Below are 27,410 nucleotides of genomic sequence, written 5' to 3' on the forward strand. Positions count from 1 at the left end.
TTAAAGATATGTCCTTAGCCGCTTCTTGTTTCTTCTCTGATTCAAAGCCGGATTCAAGTCCTTTTGAGCCTTACTCGTACCCTCACTAGCAGTTTTTGTTACCTTCGAGGGAGACGCACGTAACGATTCTCCATAAACAAGGTCCTCATCATCGTACGGGCCATGTTCGCAGTCCTTCTCCCCATGTCCCATAACCTTGCAGCCATAACAGAAAATAAGCAATCTTTCATACTTCACATCAAAGTTAACCACACGGCCATCCTTCATCTTAATAGGCACCGTAGCTTTAAGCGGTTGTTGTACCTCATGGATAATACGAATACGGACAGCCCTATCAAGTTCATAGTTTTGACCTAAATCGGCCTCCTGGAAGGTTCCCAGATTTTCACCAATTCTCTTAATATTCGACAAACTAGCCCTCCCCGAGATAGAAAGGTCATACACTCGCGACCAAATAGGTAAATGACAAAGCGGGACATCAGTGACCTTACCAGATCGATTTGGTTCATTGAAACACCAGATGAACTTCTCGAAATGCCATGGTTGACCATTTACAACCCTCGCCTTGTCACGTTCTCCATCAAAACGGAAAACGAAAGTTTTCTCCTTCGCGTCGACCACGTTCCCCATAACCGGTTTTGACGGATTCCAAAGACGAATCATAGTCTCTATCGCAGCTTTAACATTGATAGACCTGGACGCCCATAATTTCCCAACCAGTAGACATTTACCCTTGGCTTCATCAGTTCCATTCTCCCATTCAACAGCCGAACCATCACCCCCATCATCCTCAATCAATAGCCCCTTATCTTTCCGGTTTGACTCCCGAGCATTACTCGTCATCTGGACCTGCATAAAGAAACAAAAGACACAAGAGAAAACAAGCAGAAAAAACCCTACTCACAATCGGAATTGCGAGAAGAGCCCCGAGTGAAGAGGAGCACCCTAAGAAAATTTTAGACAAACCCTAGGAACCCTAGACTCCGTATAGTGAGTAGTTTTTTAATCCACCAACACTTTAAAGTTTTACTGAAGAGGTTACATGTCGATGTCTACAATTTAACTTGTTAAGCTTGATAAAAATGAGAATTAGTCGGGAAAATTTTTAAAAGAGGTCCGGGCAAGTGGAATGCTTCCTTGTCATTTTAAAGTCTTTGAGTCGAACAAATTTTTAAGTGTAAGGCTACTTCAAGCACCATGGTTTGGAGTTTTGGAGAAATCATGAGAAAGTGACTCAAGTAGTAAACAAGGAAATAAAAATTTAACATGGCTAGTGTCGGATTTTTCAAGAAATTGAGACAAAACTTCTTTTAATCCCTCTTATAGAATAATAATAACCATAAAATTCTCAACCTCACAACATAGAAAAATTATCTTTAAGACATGAAAGACATTGTTCATGGAAAAATTTCACCCAAATTTTAAGACAGAATTGGTTTCATTTTGGGACCACATACCACACTATCAACCAAGATAATGGTCTTATAATGAAATTAAACTAAGTTTTTACTCATGAAAATCGAAAATTGGGCATGACTTGTCTAAAATTCGAAAATCTAAGACGGAATTTGAAGACGAAATTTATACATATATCAAACAAGATCCACCCATGACAACAAAGGTTAAGCTTTGTTGTCCAGTTAGACACAACAACCATCAACAAAATCCCATTATTGGCTCAAGAACACTATTTTCGAATTGAGCAATGGTGGACAAGATTTCATCACAAAAATTTGATTTTTATTAACAACAATGGTGTAAAAAGCTTGCTAGTATCATGAATTAAGCAAAATGAACAACTAATTAAAAAAACTCAAAGTATTTAAGAGTATATCTAAGAAAACTCAAATTGGGGAAAAAGATGGAAGAAGATGAATATGCTTACCTTGACTAATTAGTGGAATTATATGAGAAAAGTGAAGTAATAGGATGAATTCCAAGCAAAATAGAGCAACAATGGAGGTTTTGGGGGAATTTTGGTGAAGAAGGGACGAAGATATGAAGATATGAATGAGGAATTGGGGGAAAATAAGAGCTCTTAGCCGAGCGGTCCAGCCCGTGTGAACCCACTCGGCCGTGTGCCGAGTGTACTCGGTCGAGTACGATTCCACTCGGTCGAGTGACGGTTTTTACCAGAATGTATTACCTCCTGGAACTGGGTCCACTTGGTCGAGTAAAGGGTCCACTTGGTCGAGTGCTTGCTTACTCGGCCGAGTTGGTACTCGCACTCGGTCAAGTGATTCCGTTGGGTTAAAATTTCAATAGAAATTTATCGGTGGATTTCCTGCAAGACAATACAAAGTTCGGGAGTCCATCGTCTATTGGTGACCCGTTCCGAGTTAGTTCATATGTTGTTCTACTCTCCACTAGCAGCCAATGCTATTCATACATGATCAAGGACACTAATGGTCATTCAATTAACACACAAAGTGATGCAAAGATTGAAATCATTATCCATATACCAATACAAGTTAACCATTTCCCAAACATGCTACTTACACCAATCTAAGAATTCAACTTCCCTACACATGCGAAATTCATGGCATGGAAGAGTTCAACCACTACTATATCATTCATACAATCACACAACATTGTCTATATCATTCACCCTTACTTGTAACCACCCACGTATAGTAACCAACCGAGGCAATATGCACTAATTTTGACATGAGGACGCCCACTCATCCAAAACCGATCTCCTATTGTACTCATATCGGGTTCATTTTATTAGACACACTTAGGTTCATTTTGGTTCATTTATTTAGGTTCCAAAATCGAAGCTTTGATACCACTGTGTAACACACCCTTCTTACCTGGCTAAGGTAATTAGGAGATGTTACCTTCTCGGTTTCCCGAGGTAGTGAAATTGGAGTCGCAATTGAAAACAATTAACATAAATAAGTATTTAGTGGATTATATGTGCATAAGTGAAATAAATGAAATGAGTAATACAACTCATGACTACTAAACTAATTTAATCAACTATGCTTGACTCGAATGTCATCACGGCTCGTCCCATCTCATGCATGCTACCAAAGCTAATCTGTAAACAACTGCTCCCCATATGATCGGAAATATCATATGGATCGACACAGGCCCCCCGGAAATAGGTGACATTTACACGGACACAACAAACGTCAGTTTCAATACACAACATATAACACGACTCGATAAGTGTATACACGATATAATCATATGAATGAGACTCGACTATGCAATCACCATACCGGTACCGGGACACGCCCAGACGTACCCACAACCACCGGTGCCAAGGACAAGCCCACGGCACCATATCTCACACAAAGGTACCGGGACACGCCCAGACGTACCGGGTCCGGAAGCCAACCGAATCCCTTGCCAAACGTCGTGTCTTAACCACACGAGTCCCTCCGTGACTCAAGCCATTAATATGCACATCCCCCTTGGAGTGGGAAACTCCAAGGGGCGACCCGAGCGCAAGACTGTTTCCCAACCATCTCACGTGTTCTCAATAATCAAGTACCACTACCAAAGAACTCTAACACAACACAACCATACATGACAAATGGAAGAGCAACACTTAACATATGACCAAATTCATGAATTCAATCCCACATTCATACTAACCGACTCATAAATGCATTAGTGAGGAAAGACACCCAAATATGCATACACAATATTGAAGCCGAGTAGGATAACCTACCTTTTAGCATAATCCTCAAGCTAATCTAAATCACCAAGTATCCATCTCATAAAACCGTCTCAACCTACATAAATCATGTAATAACAATCACAATTCACTTTATACTAATTACAACACAAAATCCTTCATTATTAGTTACTAATTACTAATTTTACATAACTAAATACTAATTAACCTCTCTCAGAAAACCCTAACTCGAATTTACTCATAAGACAAAGAGGAAAGGTGGGATTTCTACTTACAAAGGTAGATCGGGACATAGGAGAGTTGTTCCACCATTAATCCAAGCTTGAAGGCCAAGGGAAGGGCATTTGGGAGCATTTTAGAGAGAAGGGAGAGGGTTTTGGTGTAAGAAGGAAGAAGGAGAAGAATGAATGGGATAGGGTTGGGATAGAATAAAATCCCGAATTTCTTTTTTCGGGTACAGCTCAGCTTCACTCGATTGAGTGACCGGTTCACTCGACCGAGTGGCACTCACTCATCGAGTGTACCCTCACTCGACCGAGTGCCGACTCACTTGGTCCACTTGGGGTTATACTCGGTCCACTGGATGTCTACTAGGTCTAGTTTAGGTCTTACTTGGTCTCGTATGAGGATCATCCTTTACTTCCGAGTACATGTGGGTTCCCTCACGCGTCTCTAGGTCTAAGTAAGGATCCCACAATTGTCGGGTATTACAGAGTCCCTCCAAACTCAAGTCATTAATGTGCAGATCCCTCTTGGAGTGGGAAGCTCCAAGAGGCGACCCGAGCGTGAGACAGTCTCCCAACCGCCTCACGTCTCCTCAACAACTAGTAACCAACATAAACCGTCATATCCTCTAATATACATGACAACACAATAAATACAAGGTACCACATAATATGTCAATTACCGACTCATCAAGTCTTCTTAACCAATATCATGTTATAATGCAATGACCACTAAAATACGAGTAGCATGGCTATTCAAATGTATATTAAAACTGAGTAGAATTAACCTACCTTTTAGCAATCTCGTGAAATAAGCATGCAAACGGATACAAATGCGCTTCTCTATAAAATCGGCACCTAATTACGATAATTAAATATAATTACTAACTAATCTAATCTAATTATAATATAATTTAAATAATTAAATTCAAATCCCGACTCATACCCGTACTTCCTTCTAGCCCCGATAACCACCACCCCCGCTGCCACCGTGGACCACCACCACTACTCATGTTGGTCCATGGCCAGCGCCTTGTTGGAATATGTGTCCTCCGACAATAATGCGATCACAACTGTTGATCATGATGATCATATGTTTAAATCTCATTTTAAGAATACATTTGGGATGTAATTTTTACAGTCAACTGGTCCACACATATCGGTAATGATTGGCTGACTAGAGTTTGACATTACTGTCGGGCGACGGTGGTGATCAGTTGATCCCCTTAGGTCATACCTATAGGGAAATACTCTTAATTAATTATTTAATTAATCGTATGCCGATACGAGTTAATTAAATTGCTTAAAATAGACGGATGATTTTGTGAGTAAAGTTAACGTGTCTTATTGTAATTCGATTAAATTAGATACGGTCTAAGTAATTGAATTATTTTATTACTTAGATAAAATTAATGTTTACGAAAAAATTTGGAATTGAAATTGAATGAATAATTTATTATAAATACAAGACGTTGTAATTTATAATTTGATAAACCCGAATTAGTAGTCAATTTTGTAAATGACATATTTTATGAGTATGTTGATTTTTAATATGTTAAAAATACATTGCAATTTCACATGTCAAGTAACATGTCGCATATGTCACAATTGACAAATGACAAAAATAAAATGTACCTCCCATTTTATTAAGTGTACCGAAATAGGAGGGTTAGAGTCTTTAAAATTGTCTTAATTATTTTTAAGTGGAAAACACAATGATAAGACCTTGCTTGTAGCCTTGCATGCCTATGATTCTTGGGTAGAAAAACTAGCGCATGCATTGGGCACTCTTGCTCCTCCAACCGGTTTTAACAAGAGGAATGATAGATTTTTCCTCTACAATTTTTATTGACAACTTCAACTCATTTTCTAGTGTAAGAAATATAATTCTCTCTACTATTTGTGAGAATCTTAGAGAAATAAAATCACAAAAATTACTCCCTCTTGGACCAATTTATTCAAGAGCAATTACAAATATTTTTGTGTCAATTTTTATAGTAAGACTTATATTATTACTAGATCATAATAATATCACTTATTAAGAGGTTTCCTTGGGTATATGCTTTTGGGAGAGATTCTAAACTTGAATCTTGTTCATCTATTATTGGAAAGCTTAAGAACTAACAAGAAGGAGATATTGTTGGTGCCCATAAAACCGAAATCATATAGTAAGAACAATGATTTCTTCTCTTATCTTATTTATGTTTGCATGCATAAGATCTAGAATTTATTTTATGACTAAATAAATTGATTCATATATGAATATGTTAAATAATGAGATTAATATTTTCTAACAAGCGGTATCATGAGCCTTAGGTTGTTTGCATGCAAATTGGTTATTGTTTTTCCGAGTTATAAGATTAACAAATAAAACTTATAAATTTGTGTTTATTATGAAATATCATGAAATTTATTTGCATGTTAAAGTTTCTGGTCCTAAAATGTATTTAGGATATTTTGGTTTATTTATGGATTTTATTGTTCATTTTATATAATAATGGCATTAAAATGTGATTTTTGTGATAAAAATGTCATTTTTGGACTAAAAATAGCTAAACTTCGATTTTTCCAGTGATTTTTGGATATGTTTTCACATATGTTATCTAATAATGGCCTGTAAATTTTCATGATAAAATGAGTTGTTATGCTCGAAATATGGATTTTTCAAGTTAAAATCGTATTTAAATGGGAAAATAGGTTAATATGAGTTATATTTCGAATCTGGTCATAGAAATTTAGTATGTTGTCACGTGAAATTTTACAAGATGTGTGTAAAATATTTGGCTATAATGAAGTCTTTATGCATGATTTATGAATTTTTGATGAAAAATCACATAAATAGTGACTTTAATTAGTAAAAATTGCTAAAACATACTTCATGACTAAGGAAAAATGTCACATGTTGCATTTTATCATATATTTCAGATCTAAAAGTGAAAATTTAATAAAAATAATTTTTCTCATATTTTTATGGTTATAATTGATAAATCCGATAAACCGCAACATTGTTTTTCTCGATAAATTTTCGAAATTTTTAACCTAAGTTTTGAATATTATGAGTGTCATGGTATTTTTCAAGAATTTTCATGAGTTTAAATTTCAAATTTTGAATTTATTTGAAATTTTATGATTTAATTTGAAGTTTATGACATAATTTTGTATTTTAAGCCCATTTATGAACAATATTAAGAAATATAAGTTAATTATTGTCAATATGTTAGTGGAGACTAATTTTGAGTCTTAAGTTGGTTAGGGTAATTAACTTGTACATAAATATGAATTTATGTAATTATTGTGATTATAAAAGGTTAAATCACGCAAATCCGTAAAAACCGATTAATATACGATATTGGCTCCTTAAAGGCGATTTAGCATAAAATTGGGCATGTTCATACATATTATAATGCTGCATTTTATTTATGATTGTCATTTTTAATTTTATGTAATTTTTGAATTATGTAATTTTACTTAGTATGGCCTTAGTTTTAATTGATATTACCCGAAATGTATGGGAATATCGATTCGGTTGTAATTTATTGTGATCTCGTATCACCGTTTTGTAATTTAATAGATTTATTTTTATTTTTATTTTTAATTACAAATGTATAATAGGAAATTATGTAATTTATAATGTAATTTATTCCGGAGTTCCTTGAAGAAGGTGCCACTCGAGAAGGCGATCCATTAAAGAAAGTGTTGCCTTGAAATGCGTGCCAAGACCGAAGTTCAAGGGACCAAAGGAGTTGGTTTCCGAATTTGTAATAGTTTATTAGATTTACTATTCTAGGAAGGCCATACTAGGATTTTATTTATGCTTTGCATTTTATTTATATGTTGCATGCATCGCTAAATCGCCATAACTAAAACATGCATTATCTTTTTAATCAAGTTTATCGACCGTGTCAATTACAATTATCGTAGTTCACCGCTTTAGTTCACTTAAAACGTGATAGATAATAAATTTACATGACCTCTCGCTAAAATAAACAATTGAGGCTTAGCCTTACCAAAAAGTAGAAACCATGAAAACCTATTTCGCGAGGGAGTGCACTCGGCCACCCCGGGGTACAAACCTTGTTACGTAGGGGAAGTGGGTGATAAATGTCTATCCACCGAATTCATGTTGATAAGGGATGAATCGGCTACCCCGTGCCCAAGTTAATGTGAATTTGGATCATGGACACATTTATTTGAAATTTGGATTGAGCTCAACGGAAGTATTCGTGACCATAGTTGTAACACCCCCTCATACCAAGGTGCCTTACCAGGACCACCCTACCATGAAAGTGTGTTACCATCTCGGTTGCCCGAGGTTAGTACATATCAAAAGCGTCTGAACTGAACACATTTATTAAAGTATTGTAAAGTATAAAGTTTACAACATCCAAACCCAAATACTGTTTTAACAAAATATAACTCCAAAGTCTAACAATAAAGGAAATCCAACTAAGACTCAGACGGTGATGCTATGACTCGTGATGGCAATTCTCCCAAGACAGTCCCCAAGCTCACACTAGCAATACATGTCAAGCCTGCTCACCATCCCCCAATGGATCACCGCAGATTCCACAAATAACAACGGGGTCAGTATTACTCAAATATTAAGATAAACAAACAGAGAAATCAACTGATCATCACCAATTCCCAATCATCCAATCTCCCACAGTAACCGACTACACACCGAAGTGTGTAGCCCTGCCAGATTACCCATCGCAACAGGTAACCCTCGCCGCCAGTGGGTGACCGCAGCCGATCCCACCTAGTCCAGCTCCTTAACGAGCGACAACAATCCCTGTCCCTTAATGTGCACATCCCCTCCCGTGGCGGGTTCCACGGAGGGCGAACTAGGGTGTGAAGCCACTCCCGCAAGTGACTCCACCACAATCACAATCACATGACATCACAGCCATCTCAATCCCCTCACACCAACATCGTCACAACAATCTCCATACTCCGATGATCAACATATAACAATAATCACAACAAACATGTCTTACAAAGAACAGTAAACTGAGTAGGGAAACTCTACCTTAGCAATCAACAGTGGAATGAACTCGAACAATCAGAAAGGCTCCTCTACGAAGTCTTCTCCTATACCATAGTCATACAACACAATTCCACAATGCACAACCCCCATATTCCCAATTCCGCAAATATACAGTAACCCCAACGAATATGAATAACATATACTTAGAACTTACCAACAGTAGGATGAGGGATTATACGCAAGAACTCCGAAGATCTCACACACAACAAAGCTATGGAATGATTAGGGAGTGATTTAGGGAGAGATTAGGGTTAACGTAAAAATGATGAAGTTGAAATGATGTTTTTGAAAACTGACGCGGGATATAAAATAATCTTAAACACTCCCTAATCAAACCGTCAAAATAATACTCGCCAGACCGAATACTCAGTCGAGTAAAGTTATACTCGGCCGAGTATCCGCTACTCGATCGAGTATCCGCTACTCGGTCGAGTATCACTATACTCGGCCGAGTATTCATCGGCAGAACCAAAACAACTCACAACAACAGCACTACTCGGCCGAGTAGGCTCTACTCGGTCGAGTAGTCACCAAAGAAAATCCGTAGTGTTACAATCTTCCCTCCTTAAAAAGAACTTCGTCCCGAAGTTCACACTCTACTATAAAACAAAGCACAACACCACGCCACAAGACTATACTAACCACATATAACAACACCAAGGAACTACACAAGTCACCACAAAATCATTACCCCGACTCAAAGCAAAACAACAAAACAAAACAAAACACGACCGCGACCATCTCATACCCCCCTAAAAAGACAACGGTTACATCCTCGTAACCAAACATACCTGATCAACGGTTACATCCCCGTAACCAAACATACCTGATCAAAAAGGTTAGGAAAATGTTCTCGCATAGCTTCCTCGGGTTCCCATGTGGCTTCCTCCACATTATGATTAGACTAAAGGACCTTGAGCAAGACCGTCTCACCATTTCGGGTCTTACGAACCTTGCGATCAAGAATCTCCTTAGGAATATCGGCGTAGGACAAGGATTCATCAAGCTCGATGTTCTCCATTTCAAGGATATGCGACGGGTCGCTCACATACTTCCGAAGTTGGGATACATGAAAAACATTGTGCACCCTATCCAAAGCTGGTGGTAACGCTAACCTGTAGGCTACCTCGCCAACACGGTCCAAAATCTCATAAGGACCTATAAACTTTTGGCTTAGCTTACCCTTTTTCCCAAACCTCATAACACCTCGCATAGGTGACACTTTTAAGAGAACCTTGTCACCTACCGTAAACTCAATGTCCTTGCGGTGTAAGTCGGCGTAGCTCTTCTGACGATCTTGAGCTGCTCTCATCTTTTGCCGAATTAACTGGACTTGCTCAACCATATCTTGAACCAGCTGTGGCCCTAAAACCACCGTCTCGGAACTATCATCCCAACAAACTGGAGTTCGGCATTTCCGACCATACAAAGCATCAAAAGGTGCCATCCCCACGCTTGTATGATAACTGTTATTGTATGAAAACTCAATCAGATCAAGCCTGTCTTCCCAACTGCCCCCAAACTCCATAACACATGCCCTCAACATGTCCTCTAAGGTCTTGATGGTCCGTTCTGTCTGACCATCGGTTGCCGGATGAAAGGTTGTACTCATCTTTAAAGTTGTACCCATCAACTCTTGCAGCTCTTGCCAAAACTTGGATATGAACCTCGCATCACGATCAGAATGATATCTTTAGGTATACCACGTAACCGAACCACATGCCTCCTGTAACCCAATGCCAGCTGCATCTTAGACCAAGTATCTTTCATGGGAACGAAATGGGCTGACTTGGTTAACCGATCAACAATCACCCAAATCATGTTGTTACCCTGTTGTGACCTAGGTAACCCCACAATGAAGTCCATGGAGATCGACTCCCACTTCCACTCTGGTACTTCCAAAGACTGAATTTTACCTTGTGGTCTCCTTTGTTCACCCTTGACCTTTTGACAGGTCAAACATCTGGCTACAAACTCAGCTACATCTCTCTTCATGTTTGGCCACCAAAAAGTCTTCTTAAGGTCTCTATACAGCTTGTCACCACCCGGGTGAACTGAATAGGGAGTGCCATGAGCCTCCGTCAAGATCACTCTCCGCAAATCTGCATCCTCAGGAACACACTATCTCCCATCAAAACGAACACTCCCATCTGGATGGATAGAAAACCTGGAAACCGTTCCACTCTCTACCCTTGACTTCTAGTCCTGAATCTTAGGATCAAGCTCTTGCTTACTCTTGATGTTCTCATACAACTCTGGCTCGATCGTCAAATCCCCGATGGTATCCCCCTCTCGAATCATAAAGATCCCCAAACTAGACATCTCATCCCTCAACTTCAGCAAGGACATAGCTGTACATAGCGAGTGAACGCTCTTCCTACTCAGTGCATCTGCAACAACATTAGCCTTACCCTTGTGATAGATGATCTCCATATCATAATCTCCAATCAGATCCATCCACCGTCTCTGTCGCATGTTAAGCTCCTTCTGAGTGTAGATATACTTTAGACTCTTATGATCAGAGAACACCTTAAAAGTTGCTCCATAAAGGTAGTGTCTCCAAATCTTAAGAGCGAACACAACTGCACCCAGCTCCAGATCATGAGTAGGGTAGTTCTCCTCATATTGCTTCAGCTGCCTCGAAGCATACGCTATGACTTTCCCTTCCTGCATCAAAACACAACCAAGACCATTCTTTGAAGCGTCGGTATATACCTCAAAGTTCTCACAACCCTCTGGCAAGGCTAGGATAGGAGCTGTGGTCAAGCGTTCCTTTAAGGTCTTAAACGCCGTCTCACAACTCTCATCCCAGACAAATCTGACTTCCTTCCTCATCAAGGATGTCATAGGCCGCGCTATGGTAGAGAAATCTTTCACAAATCTCCTGTAGTAGCCGGCAAGGCCTAAGAAACTCCGAATCTCAGCAACATTCTTCGGCGATTCCCACTTGGTAACGGCCTCAATCTTACTAGGATCCACAGAGACCCCCTTCTTAGATATTACATGGCCCAGAAAAGCCACTTCCTCTAACCAGAACTCGCATTTGGATAGCTTGGCATAAAGCTGATTTTCTCTCAAGGTCTGCAGGACTATCCTCAAGTGCTCCTCATGCTCTTCCTTAGTCTTAGAATAGACTAAGATATCGTCGATGAAAACAACCACAAACCTATCCAAAAACGGTGTAAAGATCCGATTCATCAAATCCATAAAAGCTGTTGGCGCATTGGTCAACCCAAAAGGCATCACCACGTACTCGTAATGACCATATCGAGATCGGAACGCTGTTTTAGGAATATCCTCATCTGCTATCCTCAGCTGGTGGTATCCCGACCTCAGATCAATCTTGGAAAACACACCTGCTCCACTTAGCTGATCAAACAAGTCATCAATCCTCGGCAACGGATACTTGTTCTTCACTGTGACACGATTGAGCTCTCTGTAATCAATGCACAGTCTCATACTCCCATCTTTCTTCTTTACAAAAAGAACTGGAGCTCCCCACGGTGACACACTAGGCCTGATGTAACCCTTGCCTAGCAACTCATGTATCTGCTTTTTCAACTCCGCCAACTCTTTAGGTGCCATACGGTAGGGTGCTTTAGATATAGGACCCGTTCCCAGCTTAAGCTCCACGCTGAAATCAACATCCCTCTTGGGAGGCAAACTCGGTATCTCCTCAGGAAAAACATCTTCGAACTCTCTCACCACAGATATCTCAGAAGCTGTCGGTGGCTCTACACGGTGATCTCTCACATGACAAAGAATCAAGGGACACTTCTTCCTCAAACATGACTTTAAAGTCATCACAGCTATGAACCTACACTTAGGCTTTACCACAAACCCTATATAGGACACCCTAACACCCTTGGGACCCTTTAAGGACACCCTCTTTTGCCGACAATCTATCCTGGCATCATACTTACCCAACCAATCCATCCCGACAATCACCCTCGAACCCATCCATAGGAAACTCTAACAGTCTCTTGGTAAATCTACCCCTCCAACTACCATGGATACTCCCTTATACAGCTTGAGACATGACACGGACTCCCCTGAAGGTATGAATACATCATCCTTTACAACCTCAAACTTCCCCAAACCCATAGACACAAAGATGACTCTTAGACACAAAAGAATGTGTAGCCCCTAATCAAACAAAACAAAGGACGGTACATTATGAACAAGAAAGGTACCGGTAACTACATGAGCATCATCCCGTGCTTCCTGCTTGTCCATCATGAAAAGCTTTCCACTGTTTTTCTGTCCTCCACCCCGAATCAAGCATTGGAGGTACTTGGCTTGGCCGCCAAATCCCGAGTGGTCTTTGTTGTTCGCGCCGATAAGATCCACCACCACCGCGGTTGTAACCGCCCTGGTTGCCCTGTCCACCTCTGTTACCCCATGAACCTCCCGGTCGATTACTAGCAAAACTCGAGTCGGCCCCTAAGAAAAATTCCCGACCGAGCTCCCGAACCGGTCTTCGGGCTTGTAGCTCGTGCATTCCCGTCTTTTGTGGCCTATCCCACCACAGTTGAAGCATGTAAGGTTAGAGTTGTCACTCACACTCCGGCCTCCATTCTTTCCCCAGCCACGAGATCCTCCCGAAAAACCAGCTCCCCCAGAAAAAGCCTTAGCATGGCTAAAGTTCCCTTTCTTGTTGGCCGACTGACTGTTGTTTCCACCATCGCCTTCCTCTTTTCAGCAGCTAGCCCTCTCATCGATCTCTCTTGAGAGATCTACCATTCTCTCAGCTTGACCCGCTCTCAGGTACACTTCCTTGAGGTCAGTAGCAACCCCAGCTGGCATACGACTCACTATCTTAGCAGATAAACCCCTCTCAAAACGGAGAGCCAAACCTCTCTGTCCTAGCTGCATGTCTTCAACATAACAAGATAGCTCCAAAAATCGATGATAGTAGTCAGTGACCGTCATCTCCTCAGTCATGGTGAAGGAATCAAAGTCGGATCTCATCTTGTGTCGGATATGCTCCGGCATAAACTACTCTCTCATAGCACTCTTCAACCCAGACCAAGGAATAGCTCCTTCCGCCTGGTAAAAAGCTCTAGCATCTTCCTTGACATTTTGCCACCAAACTGAAGCCTCACCTCTTAGGTAGTACACTACCTGCTCAACAATCATGTCCTCGGGGCACTTAACCATTTCCATGAGATCTTCAATCTCACGGTGCCACTTCTCGAGTAGCTTTGGTTCACCTACCCCGTCATATGTGGGAGGGTTGAAGCGAGCAATGATGATGCTGAGCTGAGTTGCATCCATCGACTTCTCGTTCCCCTTTCCCACATTTTTGAGAGCTTCAAGGAGAGCCTCTTGTTGCTCAATCATGCGAGCAACCTCATCAAGAGTCATCTCCGAAGCTTGGATCTGCGCGGGAGTTCTTTTGGGCGGCATACTGAACTAACAAGAAACACGAAACGTAAACACAAAAGCCTACAACTCAAAACGTAATAACTTTCCGCCAAAAGAACACTCGGCCGAGTATACAACCATACTCGGTCGAGTAACGACTACTCGGTCGAGTATCTTAGATACTCGGTCGAGTATTCGACTCCAGAAGCGAACGTCAGAAACTCAAAAACAACACTCGGTCGAGTAAAACAACACTCGGCCGAGTAGACCCTACTCGGTCGAGTATACTTCCTTACTCGGTCGAGTTATCACATACAGTAGCTACTGCTACTCACTGCCAATTAATACTCGGTCGAGTGCTTGGTTACTCGGCCGAGTGCTCCCTACTCGGTCGAGTACCTGCCCTGCTCGGCCGAGTCACCGAATAGACGGGTATACAGTATAAAGTTCTCTATCATCACTACTACAGATACAGGCTATAACAACGGTCAAAAACCGTTGTTATATAAAAAAGCGGACGTTGTTAAAGCGTCCGTTGTAGAAGGTTTTAACAACGGTTGGCTTACTTAAGGAAACCGTTGTTAAAACTATTAACAACGGTTTTAAATATAAAAACCCGTTGTGGAAAGTGTGACTCAATTTTGGGGGGAAAGTTATAACAACGGGTTTTAATATACAAAACCGTTGTTATAACTAAAGACAACGGGTTGTTATAAAATAACCGTTGTTGTTTGTTCTTAAAAAATAAAAAAAAATTAAATTAAATATTACTAGATGCATGCATAATTACGGCCTGTTAGAATTCCGATGCATGCATTATTACTGACATCACTGTACATATGAACGGATAATATGGAATGAGAAGGGTTAGTAATAGGATTTGAAGCAGCATTATTGAGAGATATGATGATGATTATATTATGGCACAACTTCCTAACATATTTATTAATTAAAAAGCAATTAACTCAACCCACACATTGCTTAGTATAAATACATTGCATATCTCAACTAACATTTCCATTATCTCATATATTCATCTCCAAACTCTAACTGTTAAAACAAACTCTACTTAATCTTTCAAATCAAACTCAAAAAACTCTAACAAAATGAATGATTTCATCCTAAAGACTCTTACCATGATCGAGAACAACAACAACTTCATCCGCCGGTTCCTCCATATTGAGGAAAGTTTCAGGAGCTACCTTGCGGAAGCTCGATCCGCACCAAGCACGCCAAAGAAGATGGCTTGACGGAGCAAAGCAAAGATTGCGGCTATATGACGATATAGCAACTGCTGAACGGAACCTCCAAATAGCCAAGGAGGAGAGGATGGATACGATAGAGCACAATAAGATCCTCCATGAAAATATAAGAACTGCATTTTTACATATGTAATTTTTTTTTTTTAATTTATGTATTTATAAATATATATATATATATATATATTAATTATGTTTATCTTACTTCTTCATCTTGCTTCTTCATTGTTTTAGTAACTAATTATGCGAACAATACTTAAACAAATAACATAATGGTCGATAAAAACACATATATGCAAAAGAAATAAATAGAAAAAGAAAATAATGACGATGAAACTAACAGTGACGGCGAGATTTACCTGATAAATACAGAACGTAATAGACGATGAAATCACAGTGACGGCGAGAAGATAAAGCGACGATGAGAAAGAGAGAAATAGAGAAAGAGAGTGTGTATGTGTTTTGTGTTTGTTTGTCTGCTGTGTTTGTGTTTGTGTATTATAAGGGTTGTGTTTTGTGGCTGCAGAAGACTTCTGTTTGTGTGGTTTATAGTATGGAAGGTATTGACAACGGTTATTAAACAACAACCGTTGTGAAATATGTTTTAACAACGGTTGTAAAAAACACCCGTTGTGAAATATGTTTTAACAACGGGTTAAAAAAGTAACCGTTGTGATTACTTTTCACTAACTTTGCGCCAATTTTGCGCCAAATTATTAACAACGGTTCCGCATGTGTGACCCGTTGTTAAAACTAATAACAACGGTTTTTATAACCATACCCGTTGTAATTAATTTTAGTAAAATTCGCGCCATACATTCTACAACGTCTATTGTGATTTTCGTGAATAATCGTTGTTAAAGGGGCGTTGTAGTTGCCTAAATTTGTAGTAGTGCATGCTCACTATTCCCGCAACAAACACATAACATCAAGGACTTTAATGACAGTTAAAATCACATCAGCATACAATTCAAATATCAAGAACTTTAATGCCACGTTATAATCATATGAGCATACAAGTCATGCATACGCTAACTCCAACATGACAAACATTTACACACCCGTCACATCCTCCATTTTTCCCATCACCACATCTACAACTCTCAACACACACCTTCAACTATCAACTATTACCAACATGCATCTTTACATACATGTGCATACAAAACCTAACTCTCATCACACTTCCCCATGTTACCGGCTCGAGTTAGTGAGGGCCAATTTGCGACTCCGGGACGTCTCCCGAGTCTTTGCGGTAGCTCCAAACAACTCTCCTCGGGTTCATTTTATTTAGACTCCCTAGGTTCATTAAATTCATTTGTTTAGGTGCCGGAATCTTCAGCTCTGATATCACTTTGTAACACCCTCTCATACCAAGGTGCCTTACCAGAACCACCCTACCATGAAAGTGTGTTACCATCTCGGTTGCCCGAGGTTAGTACATATCAAAAGCGTCTGAACTGGACACATTTATTAAAGTACTGTAAAGTATAAAGTTTACAACATCCAAACCCAAATACTGTTTTAACAAAATACAACTCCAAAGTCTAACAATAAAGGAAATCCAACTAAGACTCAGACGGTGATGCTATGACTCATGATGGCAATTCTCCCAAGACAGTCCCCAAGCTCACACTAGCAATACCTGTCAAGCCTGCTCACCATCCCCCAATGGATCACCGCAGATTCCACAAACAACAACGGGGTCAGTATTACTCAATATTAAGACAAACAAACAGAGAAATCAACTGATCATCACCAATTCCCAATCATCCAATCTCCCACAGTAACCGACTACACACCGAAGTGTGTAGCCCTGCCAGATTACCCATCGCAACAGGTAACCCTCGCCGCCAGTGGGTGACCGCAGCCGATCCCACCTAGTCCAGCTCCTCAACGAGCGACAACAATCCCTGTCCCTTAATGTGCACATCCCCTCCCGTGGCGGGTTCCACGGAAGGCGAACTAGGGTGTGAAGCCACTCCCGCAAGTGAATCCACCACAATCACAATCACATGACATCACAGCCATCTCAATCCCCTCACACCAACATCGTCACAACAATCTCCATACTCCGATGATCAACAGATAACAATAATCACAACAAACATGTCTTACAAAGAATAGTAAACTGAGTAGGGAAACCCTACCTTAGCAATCAACAGTTGAATGAACTCGAACAATCAGAAAGGCTCCTCTACGAAGTCTTCTCCTATACCATAGTCATACAACACAATTACACAATGCACAACCCCCATATTCCCAATTCCGCAAATATACAGTAACCCCAACGAATATGAATAACATATACTTAGAACTTACCAACAGTAGGATGAGGGATTATACGCAAGAACTCCGAAGATCTCACACACAACAAAGCTATGGAAAGATTAGGGAGTGATTTAGGGAGAGATTAGGGTTAACGTAGAAATGATGAAGTTGAAATGATGTTTTTGAAAACTGACGCGGGATATAAAATAATCTTAAACACTCCCTAATAAAACCGTCAAAATAATACTCGCCAGACCGAATACTCGGTCGAGTAAAGTTATACTCGGCCGAGTATCCGCTACTCGGTCGAGTATTCACTATACTCGGCCGAGTATTCATCGGCAGAACCAAAACAACTCACAACAACAGCACTACTCGGCCGAGTAGGCTCTACTCGGTCGAGTAGTCACCAAAGAAAATCCGTAGTGTTACAATAGTCGCATGTGTTCCGGGCTATAGATAAATATTAGATTAATTTTATCGACCGAGAGTTCTAAAAGTAGAATCGATTAAAGAGTTAATCCACCGAGTTATGATGAGGGATAAATCGGCTACCCCGTGCCCAAGTTAATATGAATTTCGATCTTGGAATCATTTATCATAGTTGGGTAGAGGTCACTATATAAATGTTTTACTTGTTATTTACAAGTATTAATAAAACGATAAATGTTAAGTTTTCCACTATTTCGTTATCATATTGTTCTATTTCTTTACCACAATTCATATACGATATCATTTTGTTTTTGATTCAAATCTCCATTAAAACATCGTAACGAAAGACAAAAATTAGAATTTGCTTCTAAAACCTCATATTATCCATTGTAAGGATCTCTTGTGAAGAATATAGATAAAAGTTATTCATGAGCAAACGGGTTTTTGTTTCTTGACTAACATATCTACTTACAATGAATTGTTTCTCATATGCATAATTGAGTTAAGTACTTTGAAACGTTAAATCATTTTGGTAACTAGATTTGTAGGAAATCAAAATTGACCAAAATACCGCAACCACTTCAATGAAAATTTTAAGACTAAATGAATGAATTGAAGAGTAGTCTTCATGAAATTCAATTTTGCTTCTCTAAGCAAAGACTCATTGAAATGAGTGGGAGCATTCTCTTAAACCGTTAAGAAAAGGATAAGGTTTAAAGAAGTAAAATTAGAATGGAATTGATACAAGGTAATGTTAAAAGTAATGTTATTGAGAATAACGATACTAAACCTATCAATCCCGACCGATAAAGTTTCCATTGTCTTAAGTGTTGGACGCTAGAAAGGAAACTACTCCAAATTATTGAAGAATCAGCAAGTTAGTTGTGGGACATCTAATGGGACCTTCTTCTTTAAATGTTTATTTGATTGACATAAATTTTGCTAGTACTACTTTGTCAATATTAAAAACCAATGGTGGTTTTCATCATTATGTTTGATACATAGGATGATTAGAATATGACGACTAGCAACAATGATGTTGAGAGATAGAGTCATTGTGTACTCAATCTAGTTTTGGGTTTATAGTTGACCTTAATTATGACTATTAAGTGAATAAACTCCAAATAAGAATATAAACTTGTTAAGATACAAAAGAGGTTTCACTTTTGTGACCCTATACACCATGATTTGATGTATGGCTAGTCCATTATCAAGGTGATTATATTCTAAACCAAACTAGAATGATATATCATGAAGATGATGCAAGACTCAAATTGGTAACCCAAGATTAAACCTTAAATTCTGGAATGATGAACGCAAAGAGTTATCGAGTACTCTTGAAACCATTAGATCTTATGGTATATGCGTATCTTGTATTCAAAGCAAGATGTCTCGTGCCTTTTGGTTTAAAAGGAGATCGAGGTTGTAAATCATTGATCCAAAATAGGTTGATCATTTTCTTTTACAAACGATTTAATTTGACGCTAATGTGTTCGCTTAATAAGGTAAATAGAGAAATCTTTGAAGAAGTTCAAAGAGTTCAAAGAATCACGATTTAGTCGTGATGGGATTATCAAAGTGAAGACTTTGATATAAGCCAAATGAAATGTTATATAGTATCACAAGTTAATCTCTTTTAACACACATTATGGAATAATGTGTGGTTGGATAAGAAATCAAACGCTATTCGATATGGTTTGGACTTCAATCAAGTTGCTTTGAGTTACTTGATCCTTTTGGGGATTTTATCATTTTGTCTAAATTATTTTTCCACTAAATCTAAAACGAATCATATGAGATATCCACAAAGAATGTTATATCGCAAGAAACTGTTCTTTCTTGGCTACATGAGACATTTTGTGTAAGACGTTGTTTCTTCAAAACCTAGGAGGTTAAAGTCGTCACTTGTTGAAGATGATGAATTAGTGTTACTTTTAGAAAGTAAAGAGCTTGCAACTTACAAAGAAATTGTTTGATTCAAGTTGATTACTTCTAGAAAGTAATGAACATATGACTTACATAAGAGTGTTTTAAGTCACAACTCAATACAAGGCTTAGAGCCACGAAAATCCGAAATAAATTCCAAGTGAATTGTTAGATATCAAAGCTTGATTGGTGGCAAAGGGTTTTGCACTAGTTGAAATGCTTAAGTCTATTTGGATCTTCTTAGGGATTGTGTTTCATTATGATGATATACATATACCGAGTGAATCTAAAACCCACATCTTCAATTAGAAGGAATGTATTCAATACATGTCTTGAGTTTTGTAGATTCTTGCAACCCTAAGATAATGTGAAACTTAAGAGAGGGTCTTAAGTAGGACATCAATGAGTTGGAATCAATATTTTGATCATGTGATAAAACTTTTCTCAAAAGGCTGAGAAGTTGTGTTTATACATGAAGTTTAGTGGGAGTTACGGTAATTAGTCTAATATGTGGATAACATATTGATCATTGGGAATGATTTAAGACTTGGAGATATATAATACATCTTTAATATCCAGATTTATGGAGATAAATCCACATGATATTAGCGTCAAATAAGAAGTCTTATGTTGATAAGATTCATGACTAGTTCAATCAAGTTGAGCATATTTGATTGATTCCATTTGCTTCCGCTGCCGAATCAATTAAATAAGAAATGATGTATAACACTTCATATACTTTAAGTATGATGAATTGTTTCAAATCGAATTTAAGTAATAGTTACCATTTAAGCCATAAAAATTACCCTTAAGTGCTTGCAGAAGCATTAAGGATGTAAAGCAAAGTGTTTTTGATGCAATTTTGTGTAAGGATGTTACACAAATGACAATTGACAATTGAGATTGCGCATGGTTTTCGACAAAACCATAATCAAAACACATTAGGATGGTTAAGATACCATTGTGGCTATGTTATTTAAGAAATAGATTTTCTAGAATCATTCTAGGCAATAAAGAACAATGAGAGATATTTACAACGGAAATTGAGTACACTTGCAATCATGAGATGTGCAAGAAGGATGAGTCCCGCACACTGTAAAAACAGTGGGAGCTATTCTAAGGCTAGAGGGCCTATGTCTAGATTGGATCTAGACACGTACTCAGAAAGTTTTGTAATGCAAATGTATACATTACAAAGGAAAACGAATATGTAGTAAGGTTGAGTTAGGTACAAGAAGTTGATAAAACCCACTAACCAAAGCCTTCTCATAGGCTTAACATGATGAGTCATGTCATATGTCATTTCAATTAGATTGAGATGAACAACTACATACAAGATCTAAATTGGATTATAGAATATGAAGTAGTAATCAAGTATTGACTACTCATATGATAATCACATTTGTCGTTTGAGTTTTTAAATCAAAAACTCCTTTTTATACTTTGTTACATCCAAACGGGTTGTGGAGACAATATTGAACCCCGTTAAAGTGAACTCGGATTAACATGGTATTCGCCCATAGTCACTTACATGAGGTGACGTCTCGAAGTGACTAGAGTGTGATGTGATTGATGGCAAGTTCAAGTGTCATAGAGTCATGTGAGATGACTAGTCGATCACATAGGCAGACTGTTAGGAACACTTTGTCGGGCCTTATGACCGCTTATAGAGTTCTGACAAATTTATATAGCCTAGTCGTGGCGAGAGCTACTATAGTATTCTAATGAGTCGATTCTTTTGACTAAAGACTGTTCGCCTAAGGTGGCACAGTTTCAGATTAACTTTGATTTATATTACTATGACCTTCGTAAATGGGGTCAAATGGGCATATTTTGGGTTATGATGGCTGTGGCTAGTCGAAGGAAATGAGTGCAATAGGAATTGTCCAACCCTTGTCAGGGTTATAACAATATCTCAGGGCCACTCGAGGAGTAATGAACTGGAAATGCGTGACCACGCTCGGAAGGTATCTATGGTAGATAACTCCGGTCAATCAGTTATTCTCCAGATCGAGGAAACCACTCTCGATATGATCACTTTCAAGTACGACCTGAAAGACACCTTGCATTGAGTGGGAGATAGTAATAGGACAAGATAATTGGTGACGCACACTTGTCGAGGACAAGTGGGAGATTGTTGGAATATGTGTCCTCCGACAATAATGCGATCACAACTGTTGATCATGATGATCACATGTTTAAATCTCATTTTAAGAATACATTTGGGATGTAATTTTTACAGTCAACTGGTCCACACATATCGGTAAAGATTGGCTGACTAGAGTTTGACATTACTGTCGTGCGACGGTGGTGATCAGTTGATCCCCTTAGGTCATACCTATAGGGAAATACTCTTAATTGATTATTTAATTAATCGTATGCCGATACGAATTAAATAAATTGCTTAAAATGGACGGATGATTTTGTGAGTAAAGTTAACGTGTCTTATTGTAATTCGATTAAATTAGATACGGTCTAAGTAATTGAATTGTTTTATTACTTAGATAAAATTATTGTTTACGAAACAATTTGGAATTGAAATTGAATGAATAATTTATTATAAATAAAGACGTTGTAATTTATAATTTGGTAAACCGTTTTGGTACAAGTGATTACGAATTACTAGTCGATTTTGTAAATGACATATTTTATGAGTATGTTGATTTTTAATATGTTAAAAATACATTGTAATTTCACATGTCAAGCAACATGTCACATATGTCACAATTGACAAATGACAAAAATAAAATGGACCTCCCATTTTATTAAGTGTACCGAAATAGGAGGGTTAGAGTCTTTAAAATTGTGTTAATTATTTTTAAGTGGAAAACACAATGATAAGACCTTGTTTGTAGCCTTGCATGCCTATGATTCTTGGGTAGAAAAACTAGCCCATGCATTGGGCACTCTTACTCCTCAAACCGGTTTTAACAAGAGGAATGATAGATTTTTCCTCTACATTTTTCATTGACAACTTCAACTCATTTTCTAGTGTAAGAAAAATAATTCTCTCTACTATTTGTGAGAATCTTAGAGAAATAAAATCACAAAAATTACTCCCTCTTGGACCGATTTATTCAAGAGCAATTACAAATATTTTTTTTTTTGGTGAAATATGAGTATAATATATATCAAAATATCAAATATACATAGGTATTTAAATGCTAAAACAACCAATCAAACTATCACTCAACTAGACTCATTCATTTAAGCCATTCCAAATCATTTATAGTTATTTGCACCCTTTCCCTGCCTCGAACCCGAGCTCGAATCTCCTCTGTAACCTTCTTGGCCACATGTTCAGGGAACATCAGAATTTTCTCATTCCTGCATTTGTTTCTTTGGTGCCATATCTGATACAGCAAACTCAGCATCATGGCATTCTGAATTCCTTTCTGCAGCACAGTACCAGTTCTCTGCGTACACCAGTTCAGCACCCCACTCTCAGGGTAGTCCCATCTAGTCAGTTTGTTCACCTCCCTAACAACTCTGCTGCTGTAAACACACTCACAGAAGAGGTGTTCAATAGTTTCTTCAGCTTGGGCACATATACAGCAAGTGTTCTCAATGTCCACTCCAAACCCAACTAGCTTTGATGTTGTGTTTAGTGCAGCATGTGCTATTAACCAACCCATGAACTGATGCTTTGGGATTACCCACCCATTCCAGACCACCTTGTACCAGTTAACCTTAGGCCTATTCCCCTTGAACCACTCATAGCTTCCTGCAGGTGTATATCAATCAGTTTGCACACTCCATTTGCCATTGTTATAACCTGCCACCATCTCCTCTTTGATCTTGCAAATTCTTCTCCACACCCAGCTTGAATTCATGCTAGGTTTGTAGTCCATCCAATCCTGTCCTTTAAGGTAGTTGTTATGCACCCAGTGCACCCAAATGGAATCCCTGTTCATAGCTACCCAGTCCACTAGTCTCCCAACCATTGCCTTGTTCCAACTCTCCTGATCTTTAATGCCCAGTCTTCCCTCTTCCTTTGGTCTACATATGGTGTCCCAACAAACCAAGGGAATCCTCATGTAATCAGCACTATTGTCCCATAAAAAATTCATGTACACTGCCTCAATCCTCTTAATCACTCCTTTAGGCATCACAAACATAGATGCCCAGTAAGAGTGCAAAGAGGTGAGGACACTGCTCACTATTACAAACCTGCCAGCATAAGAAAACTTTCTTGCTCCATACCCATGAATACGAGAGCAAATTTTGTCCACTAAACATTCACAATCCTGTTTTTTAAGCCTTGTGGTTTGAATAGGCATGCCAAGGTATTTGAAAGGAATTTGCCCTTCACTAAACCCTGAAACCTGCAGAATCTCATGCTTAAGCTGCTCTGGAACATTTATGAAAAAAGCACTTGACTTTGCTGAACTCACCTTCAATCCAGAAGCCTTAGAGAAAGTTGAGAAAGCTTGCAATAACAGCATCATTGATTTAGCATCCCCTTTGCTGAACAGGAGGACATCATCAACAAACATCAAGCAATTCAATTTTTATTTTTTGCATAGATGATGGTATTTAAACTCATATTTAGCAGCTGCATACTGCAAAGTACGTGTCAAATACTCCATACATAGTGTAAATATCAGGGGGGACAAAGGATCCCCTTGCCTAAGTCCCCTCTTGCCATGAAAATAGTCAAACATCTCTCCATTGACAGACAAGGAATAGGTTGCAGAAGTAATGCACTGAATAATCATGGATTTGAACTCAGAAGGGAAGTTAAGAGCATCAAGAAGTTGTCTCACAAAATTCCACTCCACTGTATCATATGCCTTCTGTAAATCAATCTTGAACATACACCTTGGGGATGCATGTGGTTTTTCATACAATCTTATCAAGTCCTGGCATATAAGGATGTTCTCCTGAATGCTTCTATTTTGTATGAAAGCACCTTGGTTCTACCCAACAATTTGTGGCAAGACATCAGCTAATCTAGCACACAGAAGCTTTGAAATGATCTTGTATATCACATTACAGCAAGCTATAGGCCTAAACTGTAACACACTCTTTGGCCTTTCACATTTAGGAATGAGGGTCAAATTAGTAGTATTGATCTGTTTGAGTAGTTGTCTATGCTGAAAGAAGTCTTGGACTGCAGTAATAACATCCCCTCCTACCTCACCCCAAGTTACTTGTGTATCCATCAGGCCCAGGGGACTTGATATCAGGGATACTAAAAAGTGCCTCTTTAATCTCCAATCCTGTAACAGGTTTCAACAACATAGTCCAGTGCTCAACAGTACAGATTGGTCCCTGACCTATGATACTCTTATGTACCTTATTTGTTTCCTGACTGGATCCTAGTAGAGTTGTATAATATTCAAGAAAAGCTTCCTGAATTTGATCTGGACTATCACATTCTTTGCCATTCATATCCTCTACTAACACAACCTTATTCATATTTCTTCTTTTTTTCAGAATACCATGAAAGAAGGCACTATTGGTATCCCCCTCTTTAATCCACTGATGCTTGGCTTTCTGAGACAGGAAGCTCTCCTTCGCCTTGGCTAACTCCTGCAACTTCAGTGTGGCCTCATACTCTTCTGAAATTAGTTGCATATTATTAGGATCCCTAGTTATCTCCTCTTGCATTTCCTCCACCAGTTTCTGCAGGATATTGGTTGCACCCTCAATGTCACTAAACCCCTCCAAATTCAACTTCTTCAAAACAGGCTTCATCCTCTTCAAGTTTTTAACCAACCTGAACATTGGTGTACCAGTCACACCAGCATCCCAATGCCCTCTCACAAGAGGTAGAAATTTTTTTGACCCTCCCCACATATTGAAATACTTGAATGATCTCTTACTTTGGCCTTGATTAGAGCTCTTTACCACACATGGAGTATGATCATAAAGTCCCTCAGGCATAAAGTGTGCATACAGATCAGTGAAGTTATCACACCATGCCTTATTTACCATAAACCTGTCAATTCTGCTGTAAATTCTTTCATCGGGTTTTTGTTTATTATTCCATGTATATATAGCTCCTATTGCAGCAATGTCCACCAACCCACAATCGAAAACAACACATCTTACGAAAGCTCTATCTCACCTGAAGGAGTATTCCCACCTACTCTCTCGGTTGGAGATAGAACACAATTAAAGTCACCTGCTACTGCCCAAGGTCCAGCTATCTGACTAGCTAGTCTATTCAAATTGTCCCACAGAGGAGTTTTTTCAGAATTACCATTGAAAGCATAAGTCATAGTGTAACACCCCCATACTCCAAGTGCTTTACCAGGACCACTCAGGTATAAGGATGCCACCATCTCGGTTACCCGAGGCATGATATTCATAAGACAATAATGAAACAACTTTAAAAGAAAGTAAAGTTTAAAGTGATTACATAGCAATACCAAACTGATAAAAAGAAATACAAGATTCTCAGACGGTCTACTGCTAAAACTATCAAAGCTATAAAACATCGTCTGACACAGCGGAAGACTTCTAACTGCCACGTGATGACTCATCCCAGCTATCCCATACGCGTCATATCATACCTGCTCAATAACTGCTCACCACCCCCGAATGGATCACCACAGTTTTTAAAACATTTAAACGGGGTATGTACTAATCACACAACTCAATATATCAACAATAAGATAAACAGGCAGCTTAACCGTCACACACACACACAATCACACCAATCCCAACAATCTCAATCACCGATCCCACTGGACCCGACCGCCGATGGAGGACCGCAGCCGTACCCACCAAATCCTCGCTCCTCATAATGAGCGATAACCCTGTCCATTAATGTGCACATCCCCTTCCGTGGCGGGTTCCACGAAGGGCGAAACTAGGGCGTGAAGCCACTCCCGCAAGTGACCCTACTCAGCCGAGGACACGCCTCGAGAACCATAGACAACAATCACAATCACAATCACAACCGTCACAATACAATTACTATATCAAACAATCAATCTCAACACATCATCAATCATCCCATTATGGGACTAATACTGAGTAGGAAATCCTACCTGGAAAGCACAACTATCAGACGGTCTCTACAGCTATATCAAAAAGCTTCTTCTACGAAACCTCCTCCTATCATACAACATACAAATGCTACCAAATCACAAACTACTCAAAAACCCCCTAATCCCTAGATTAGGGTTTAACCAACTTAAAGGAAAGACAATAAAAAGGGTACATAGATCTTACCCTCGACGCAAGGATCTCAACGGTATAACCAACGATGAAAACCGACCTTC

The 27,410-nt window shown here is 39.0% G+C and overlaps 1 protein-coding gene across 1 annotated transcript; it reads right to left on the bottom strand.

Moving 5' to 3' along the window:
* Positions 1 to 26,402, bottom strand: LOC141614167 (uncharacterized). The gene is made up of 6 exons (XM_074432922.1): positions 26,249 to 26,402; positions 25,329 to 26,183; positions 24,739 to 24,955; positions 23,951 to 24,642; positions 23,418 to 23,899; positions 1 to 849 (listed from the first exon to the last, which is right to left on the bottom strand). Exons 1-6 carry the CDS (start codon positions 26,400 to 26,402, stop codon positions 1 to 3), a joined length of 3,249 nt encoding a protein of 1,082 aa, XP_074289023.1.
* Between the last annotated feature and the right edge of the window lie 1,008 nt (positions 26,403 to 27,410).

Source organism: Silene latifolia, chromosome 11, assembly GCF_048544455.1.
Source record: "Silene latifolia isolate original U9 population chromosome 11, ASM4854445v1, whole genome shotgun sequence".
In the NCBI taxonomy this organism is placed as follows: domain Eukaryota; kingdom Viridiplantae; phylum Streptophyta; class Magnoliopsida; order Caryophyllales; family Caryophyllaceae; genus Silene; species Silene latifolia.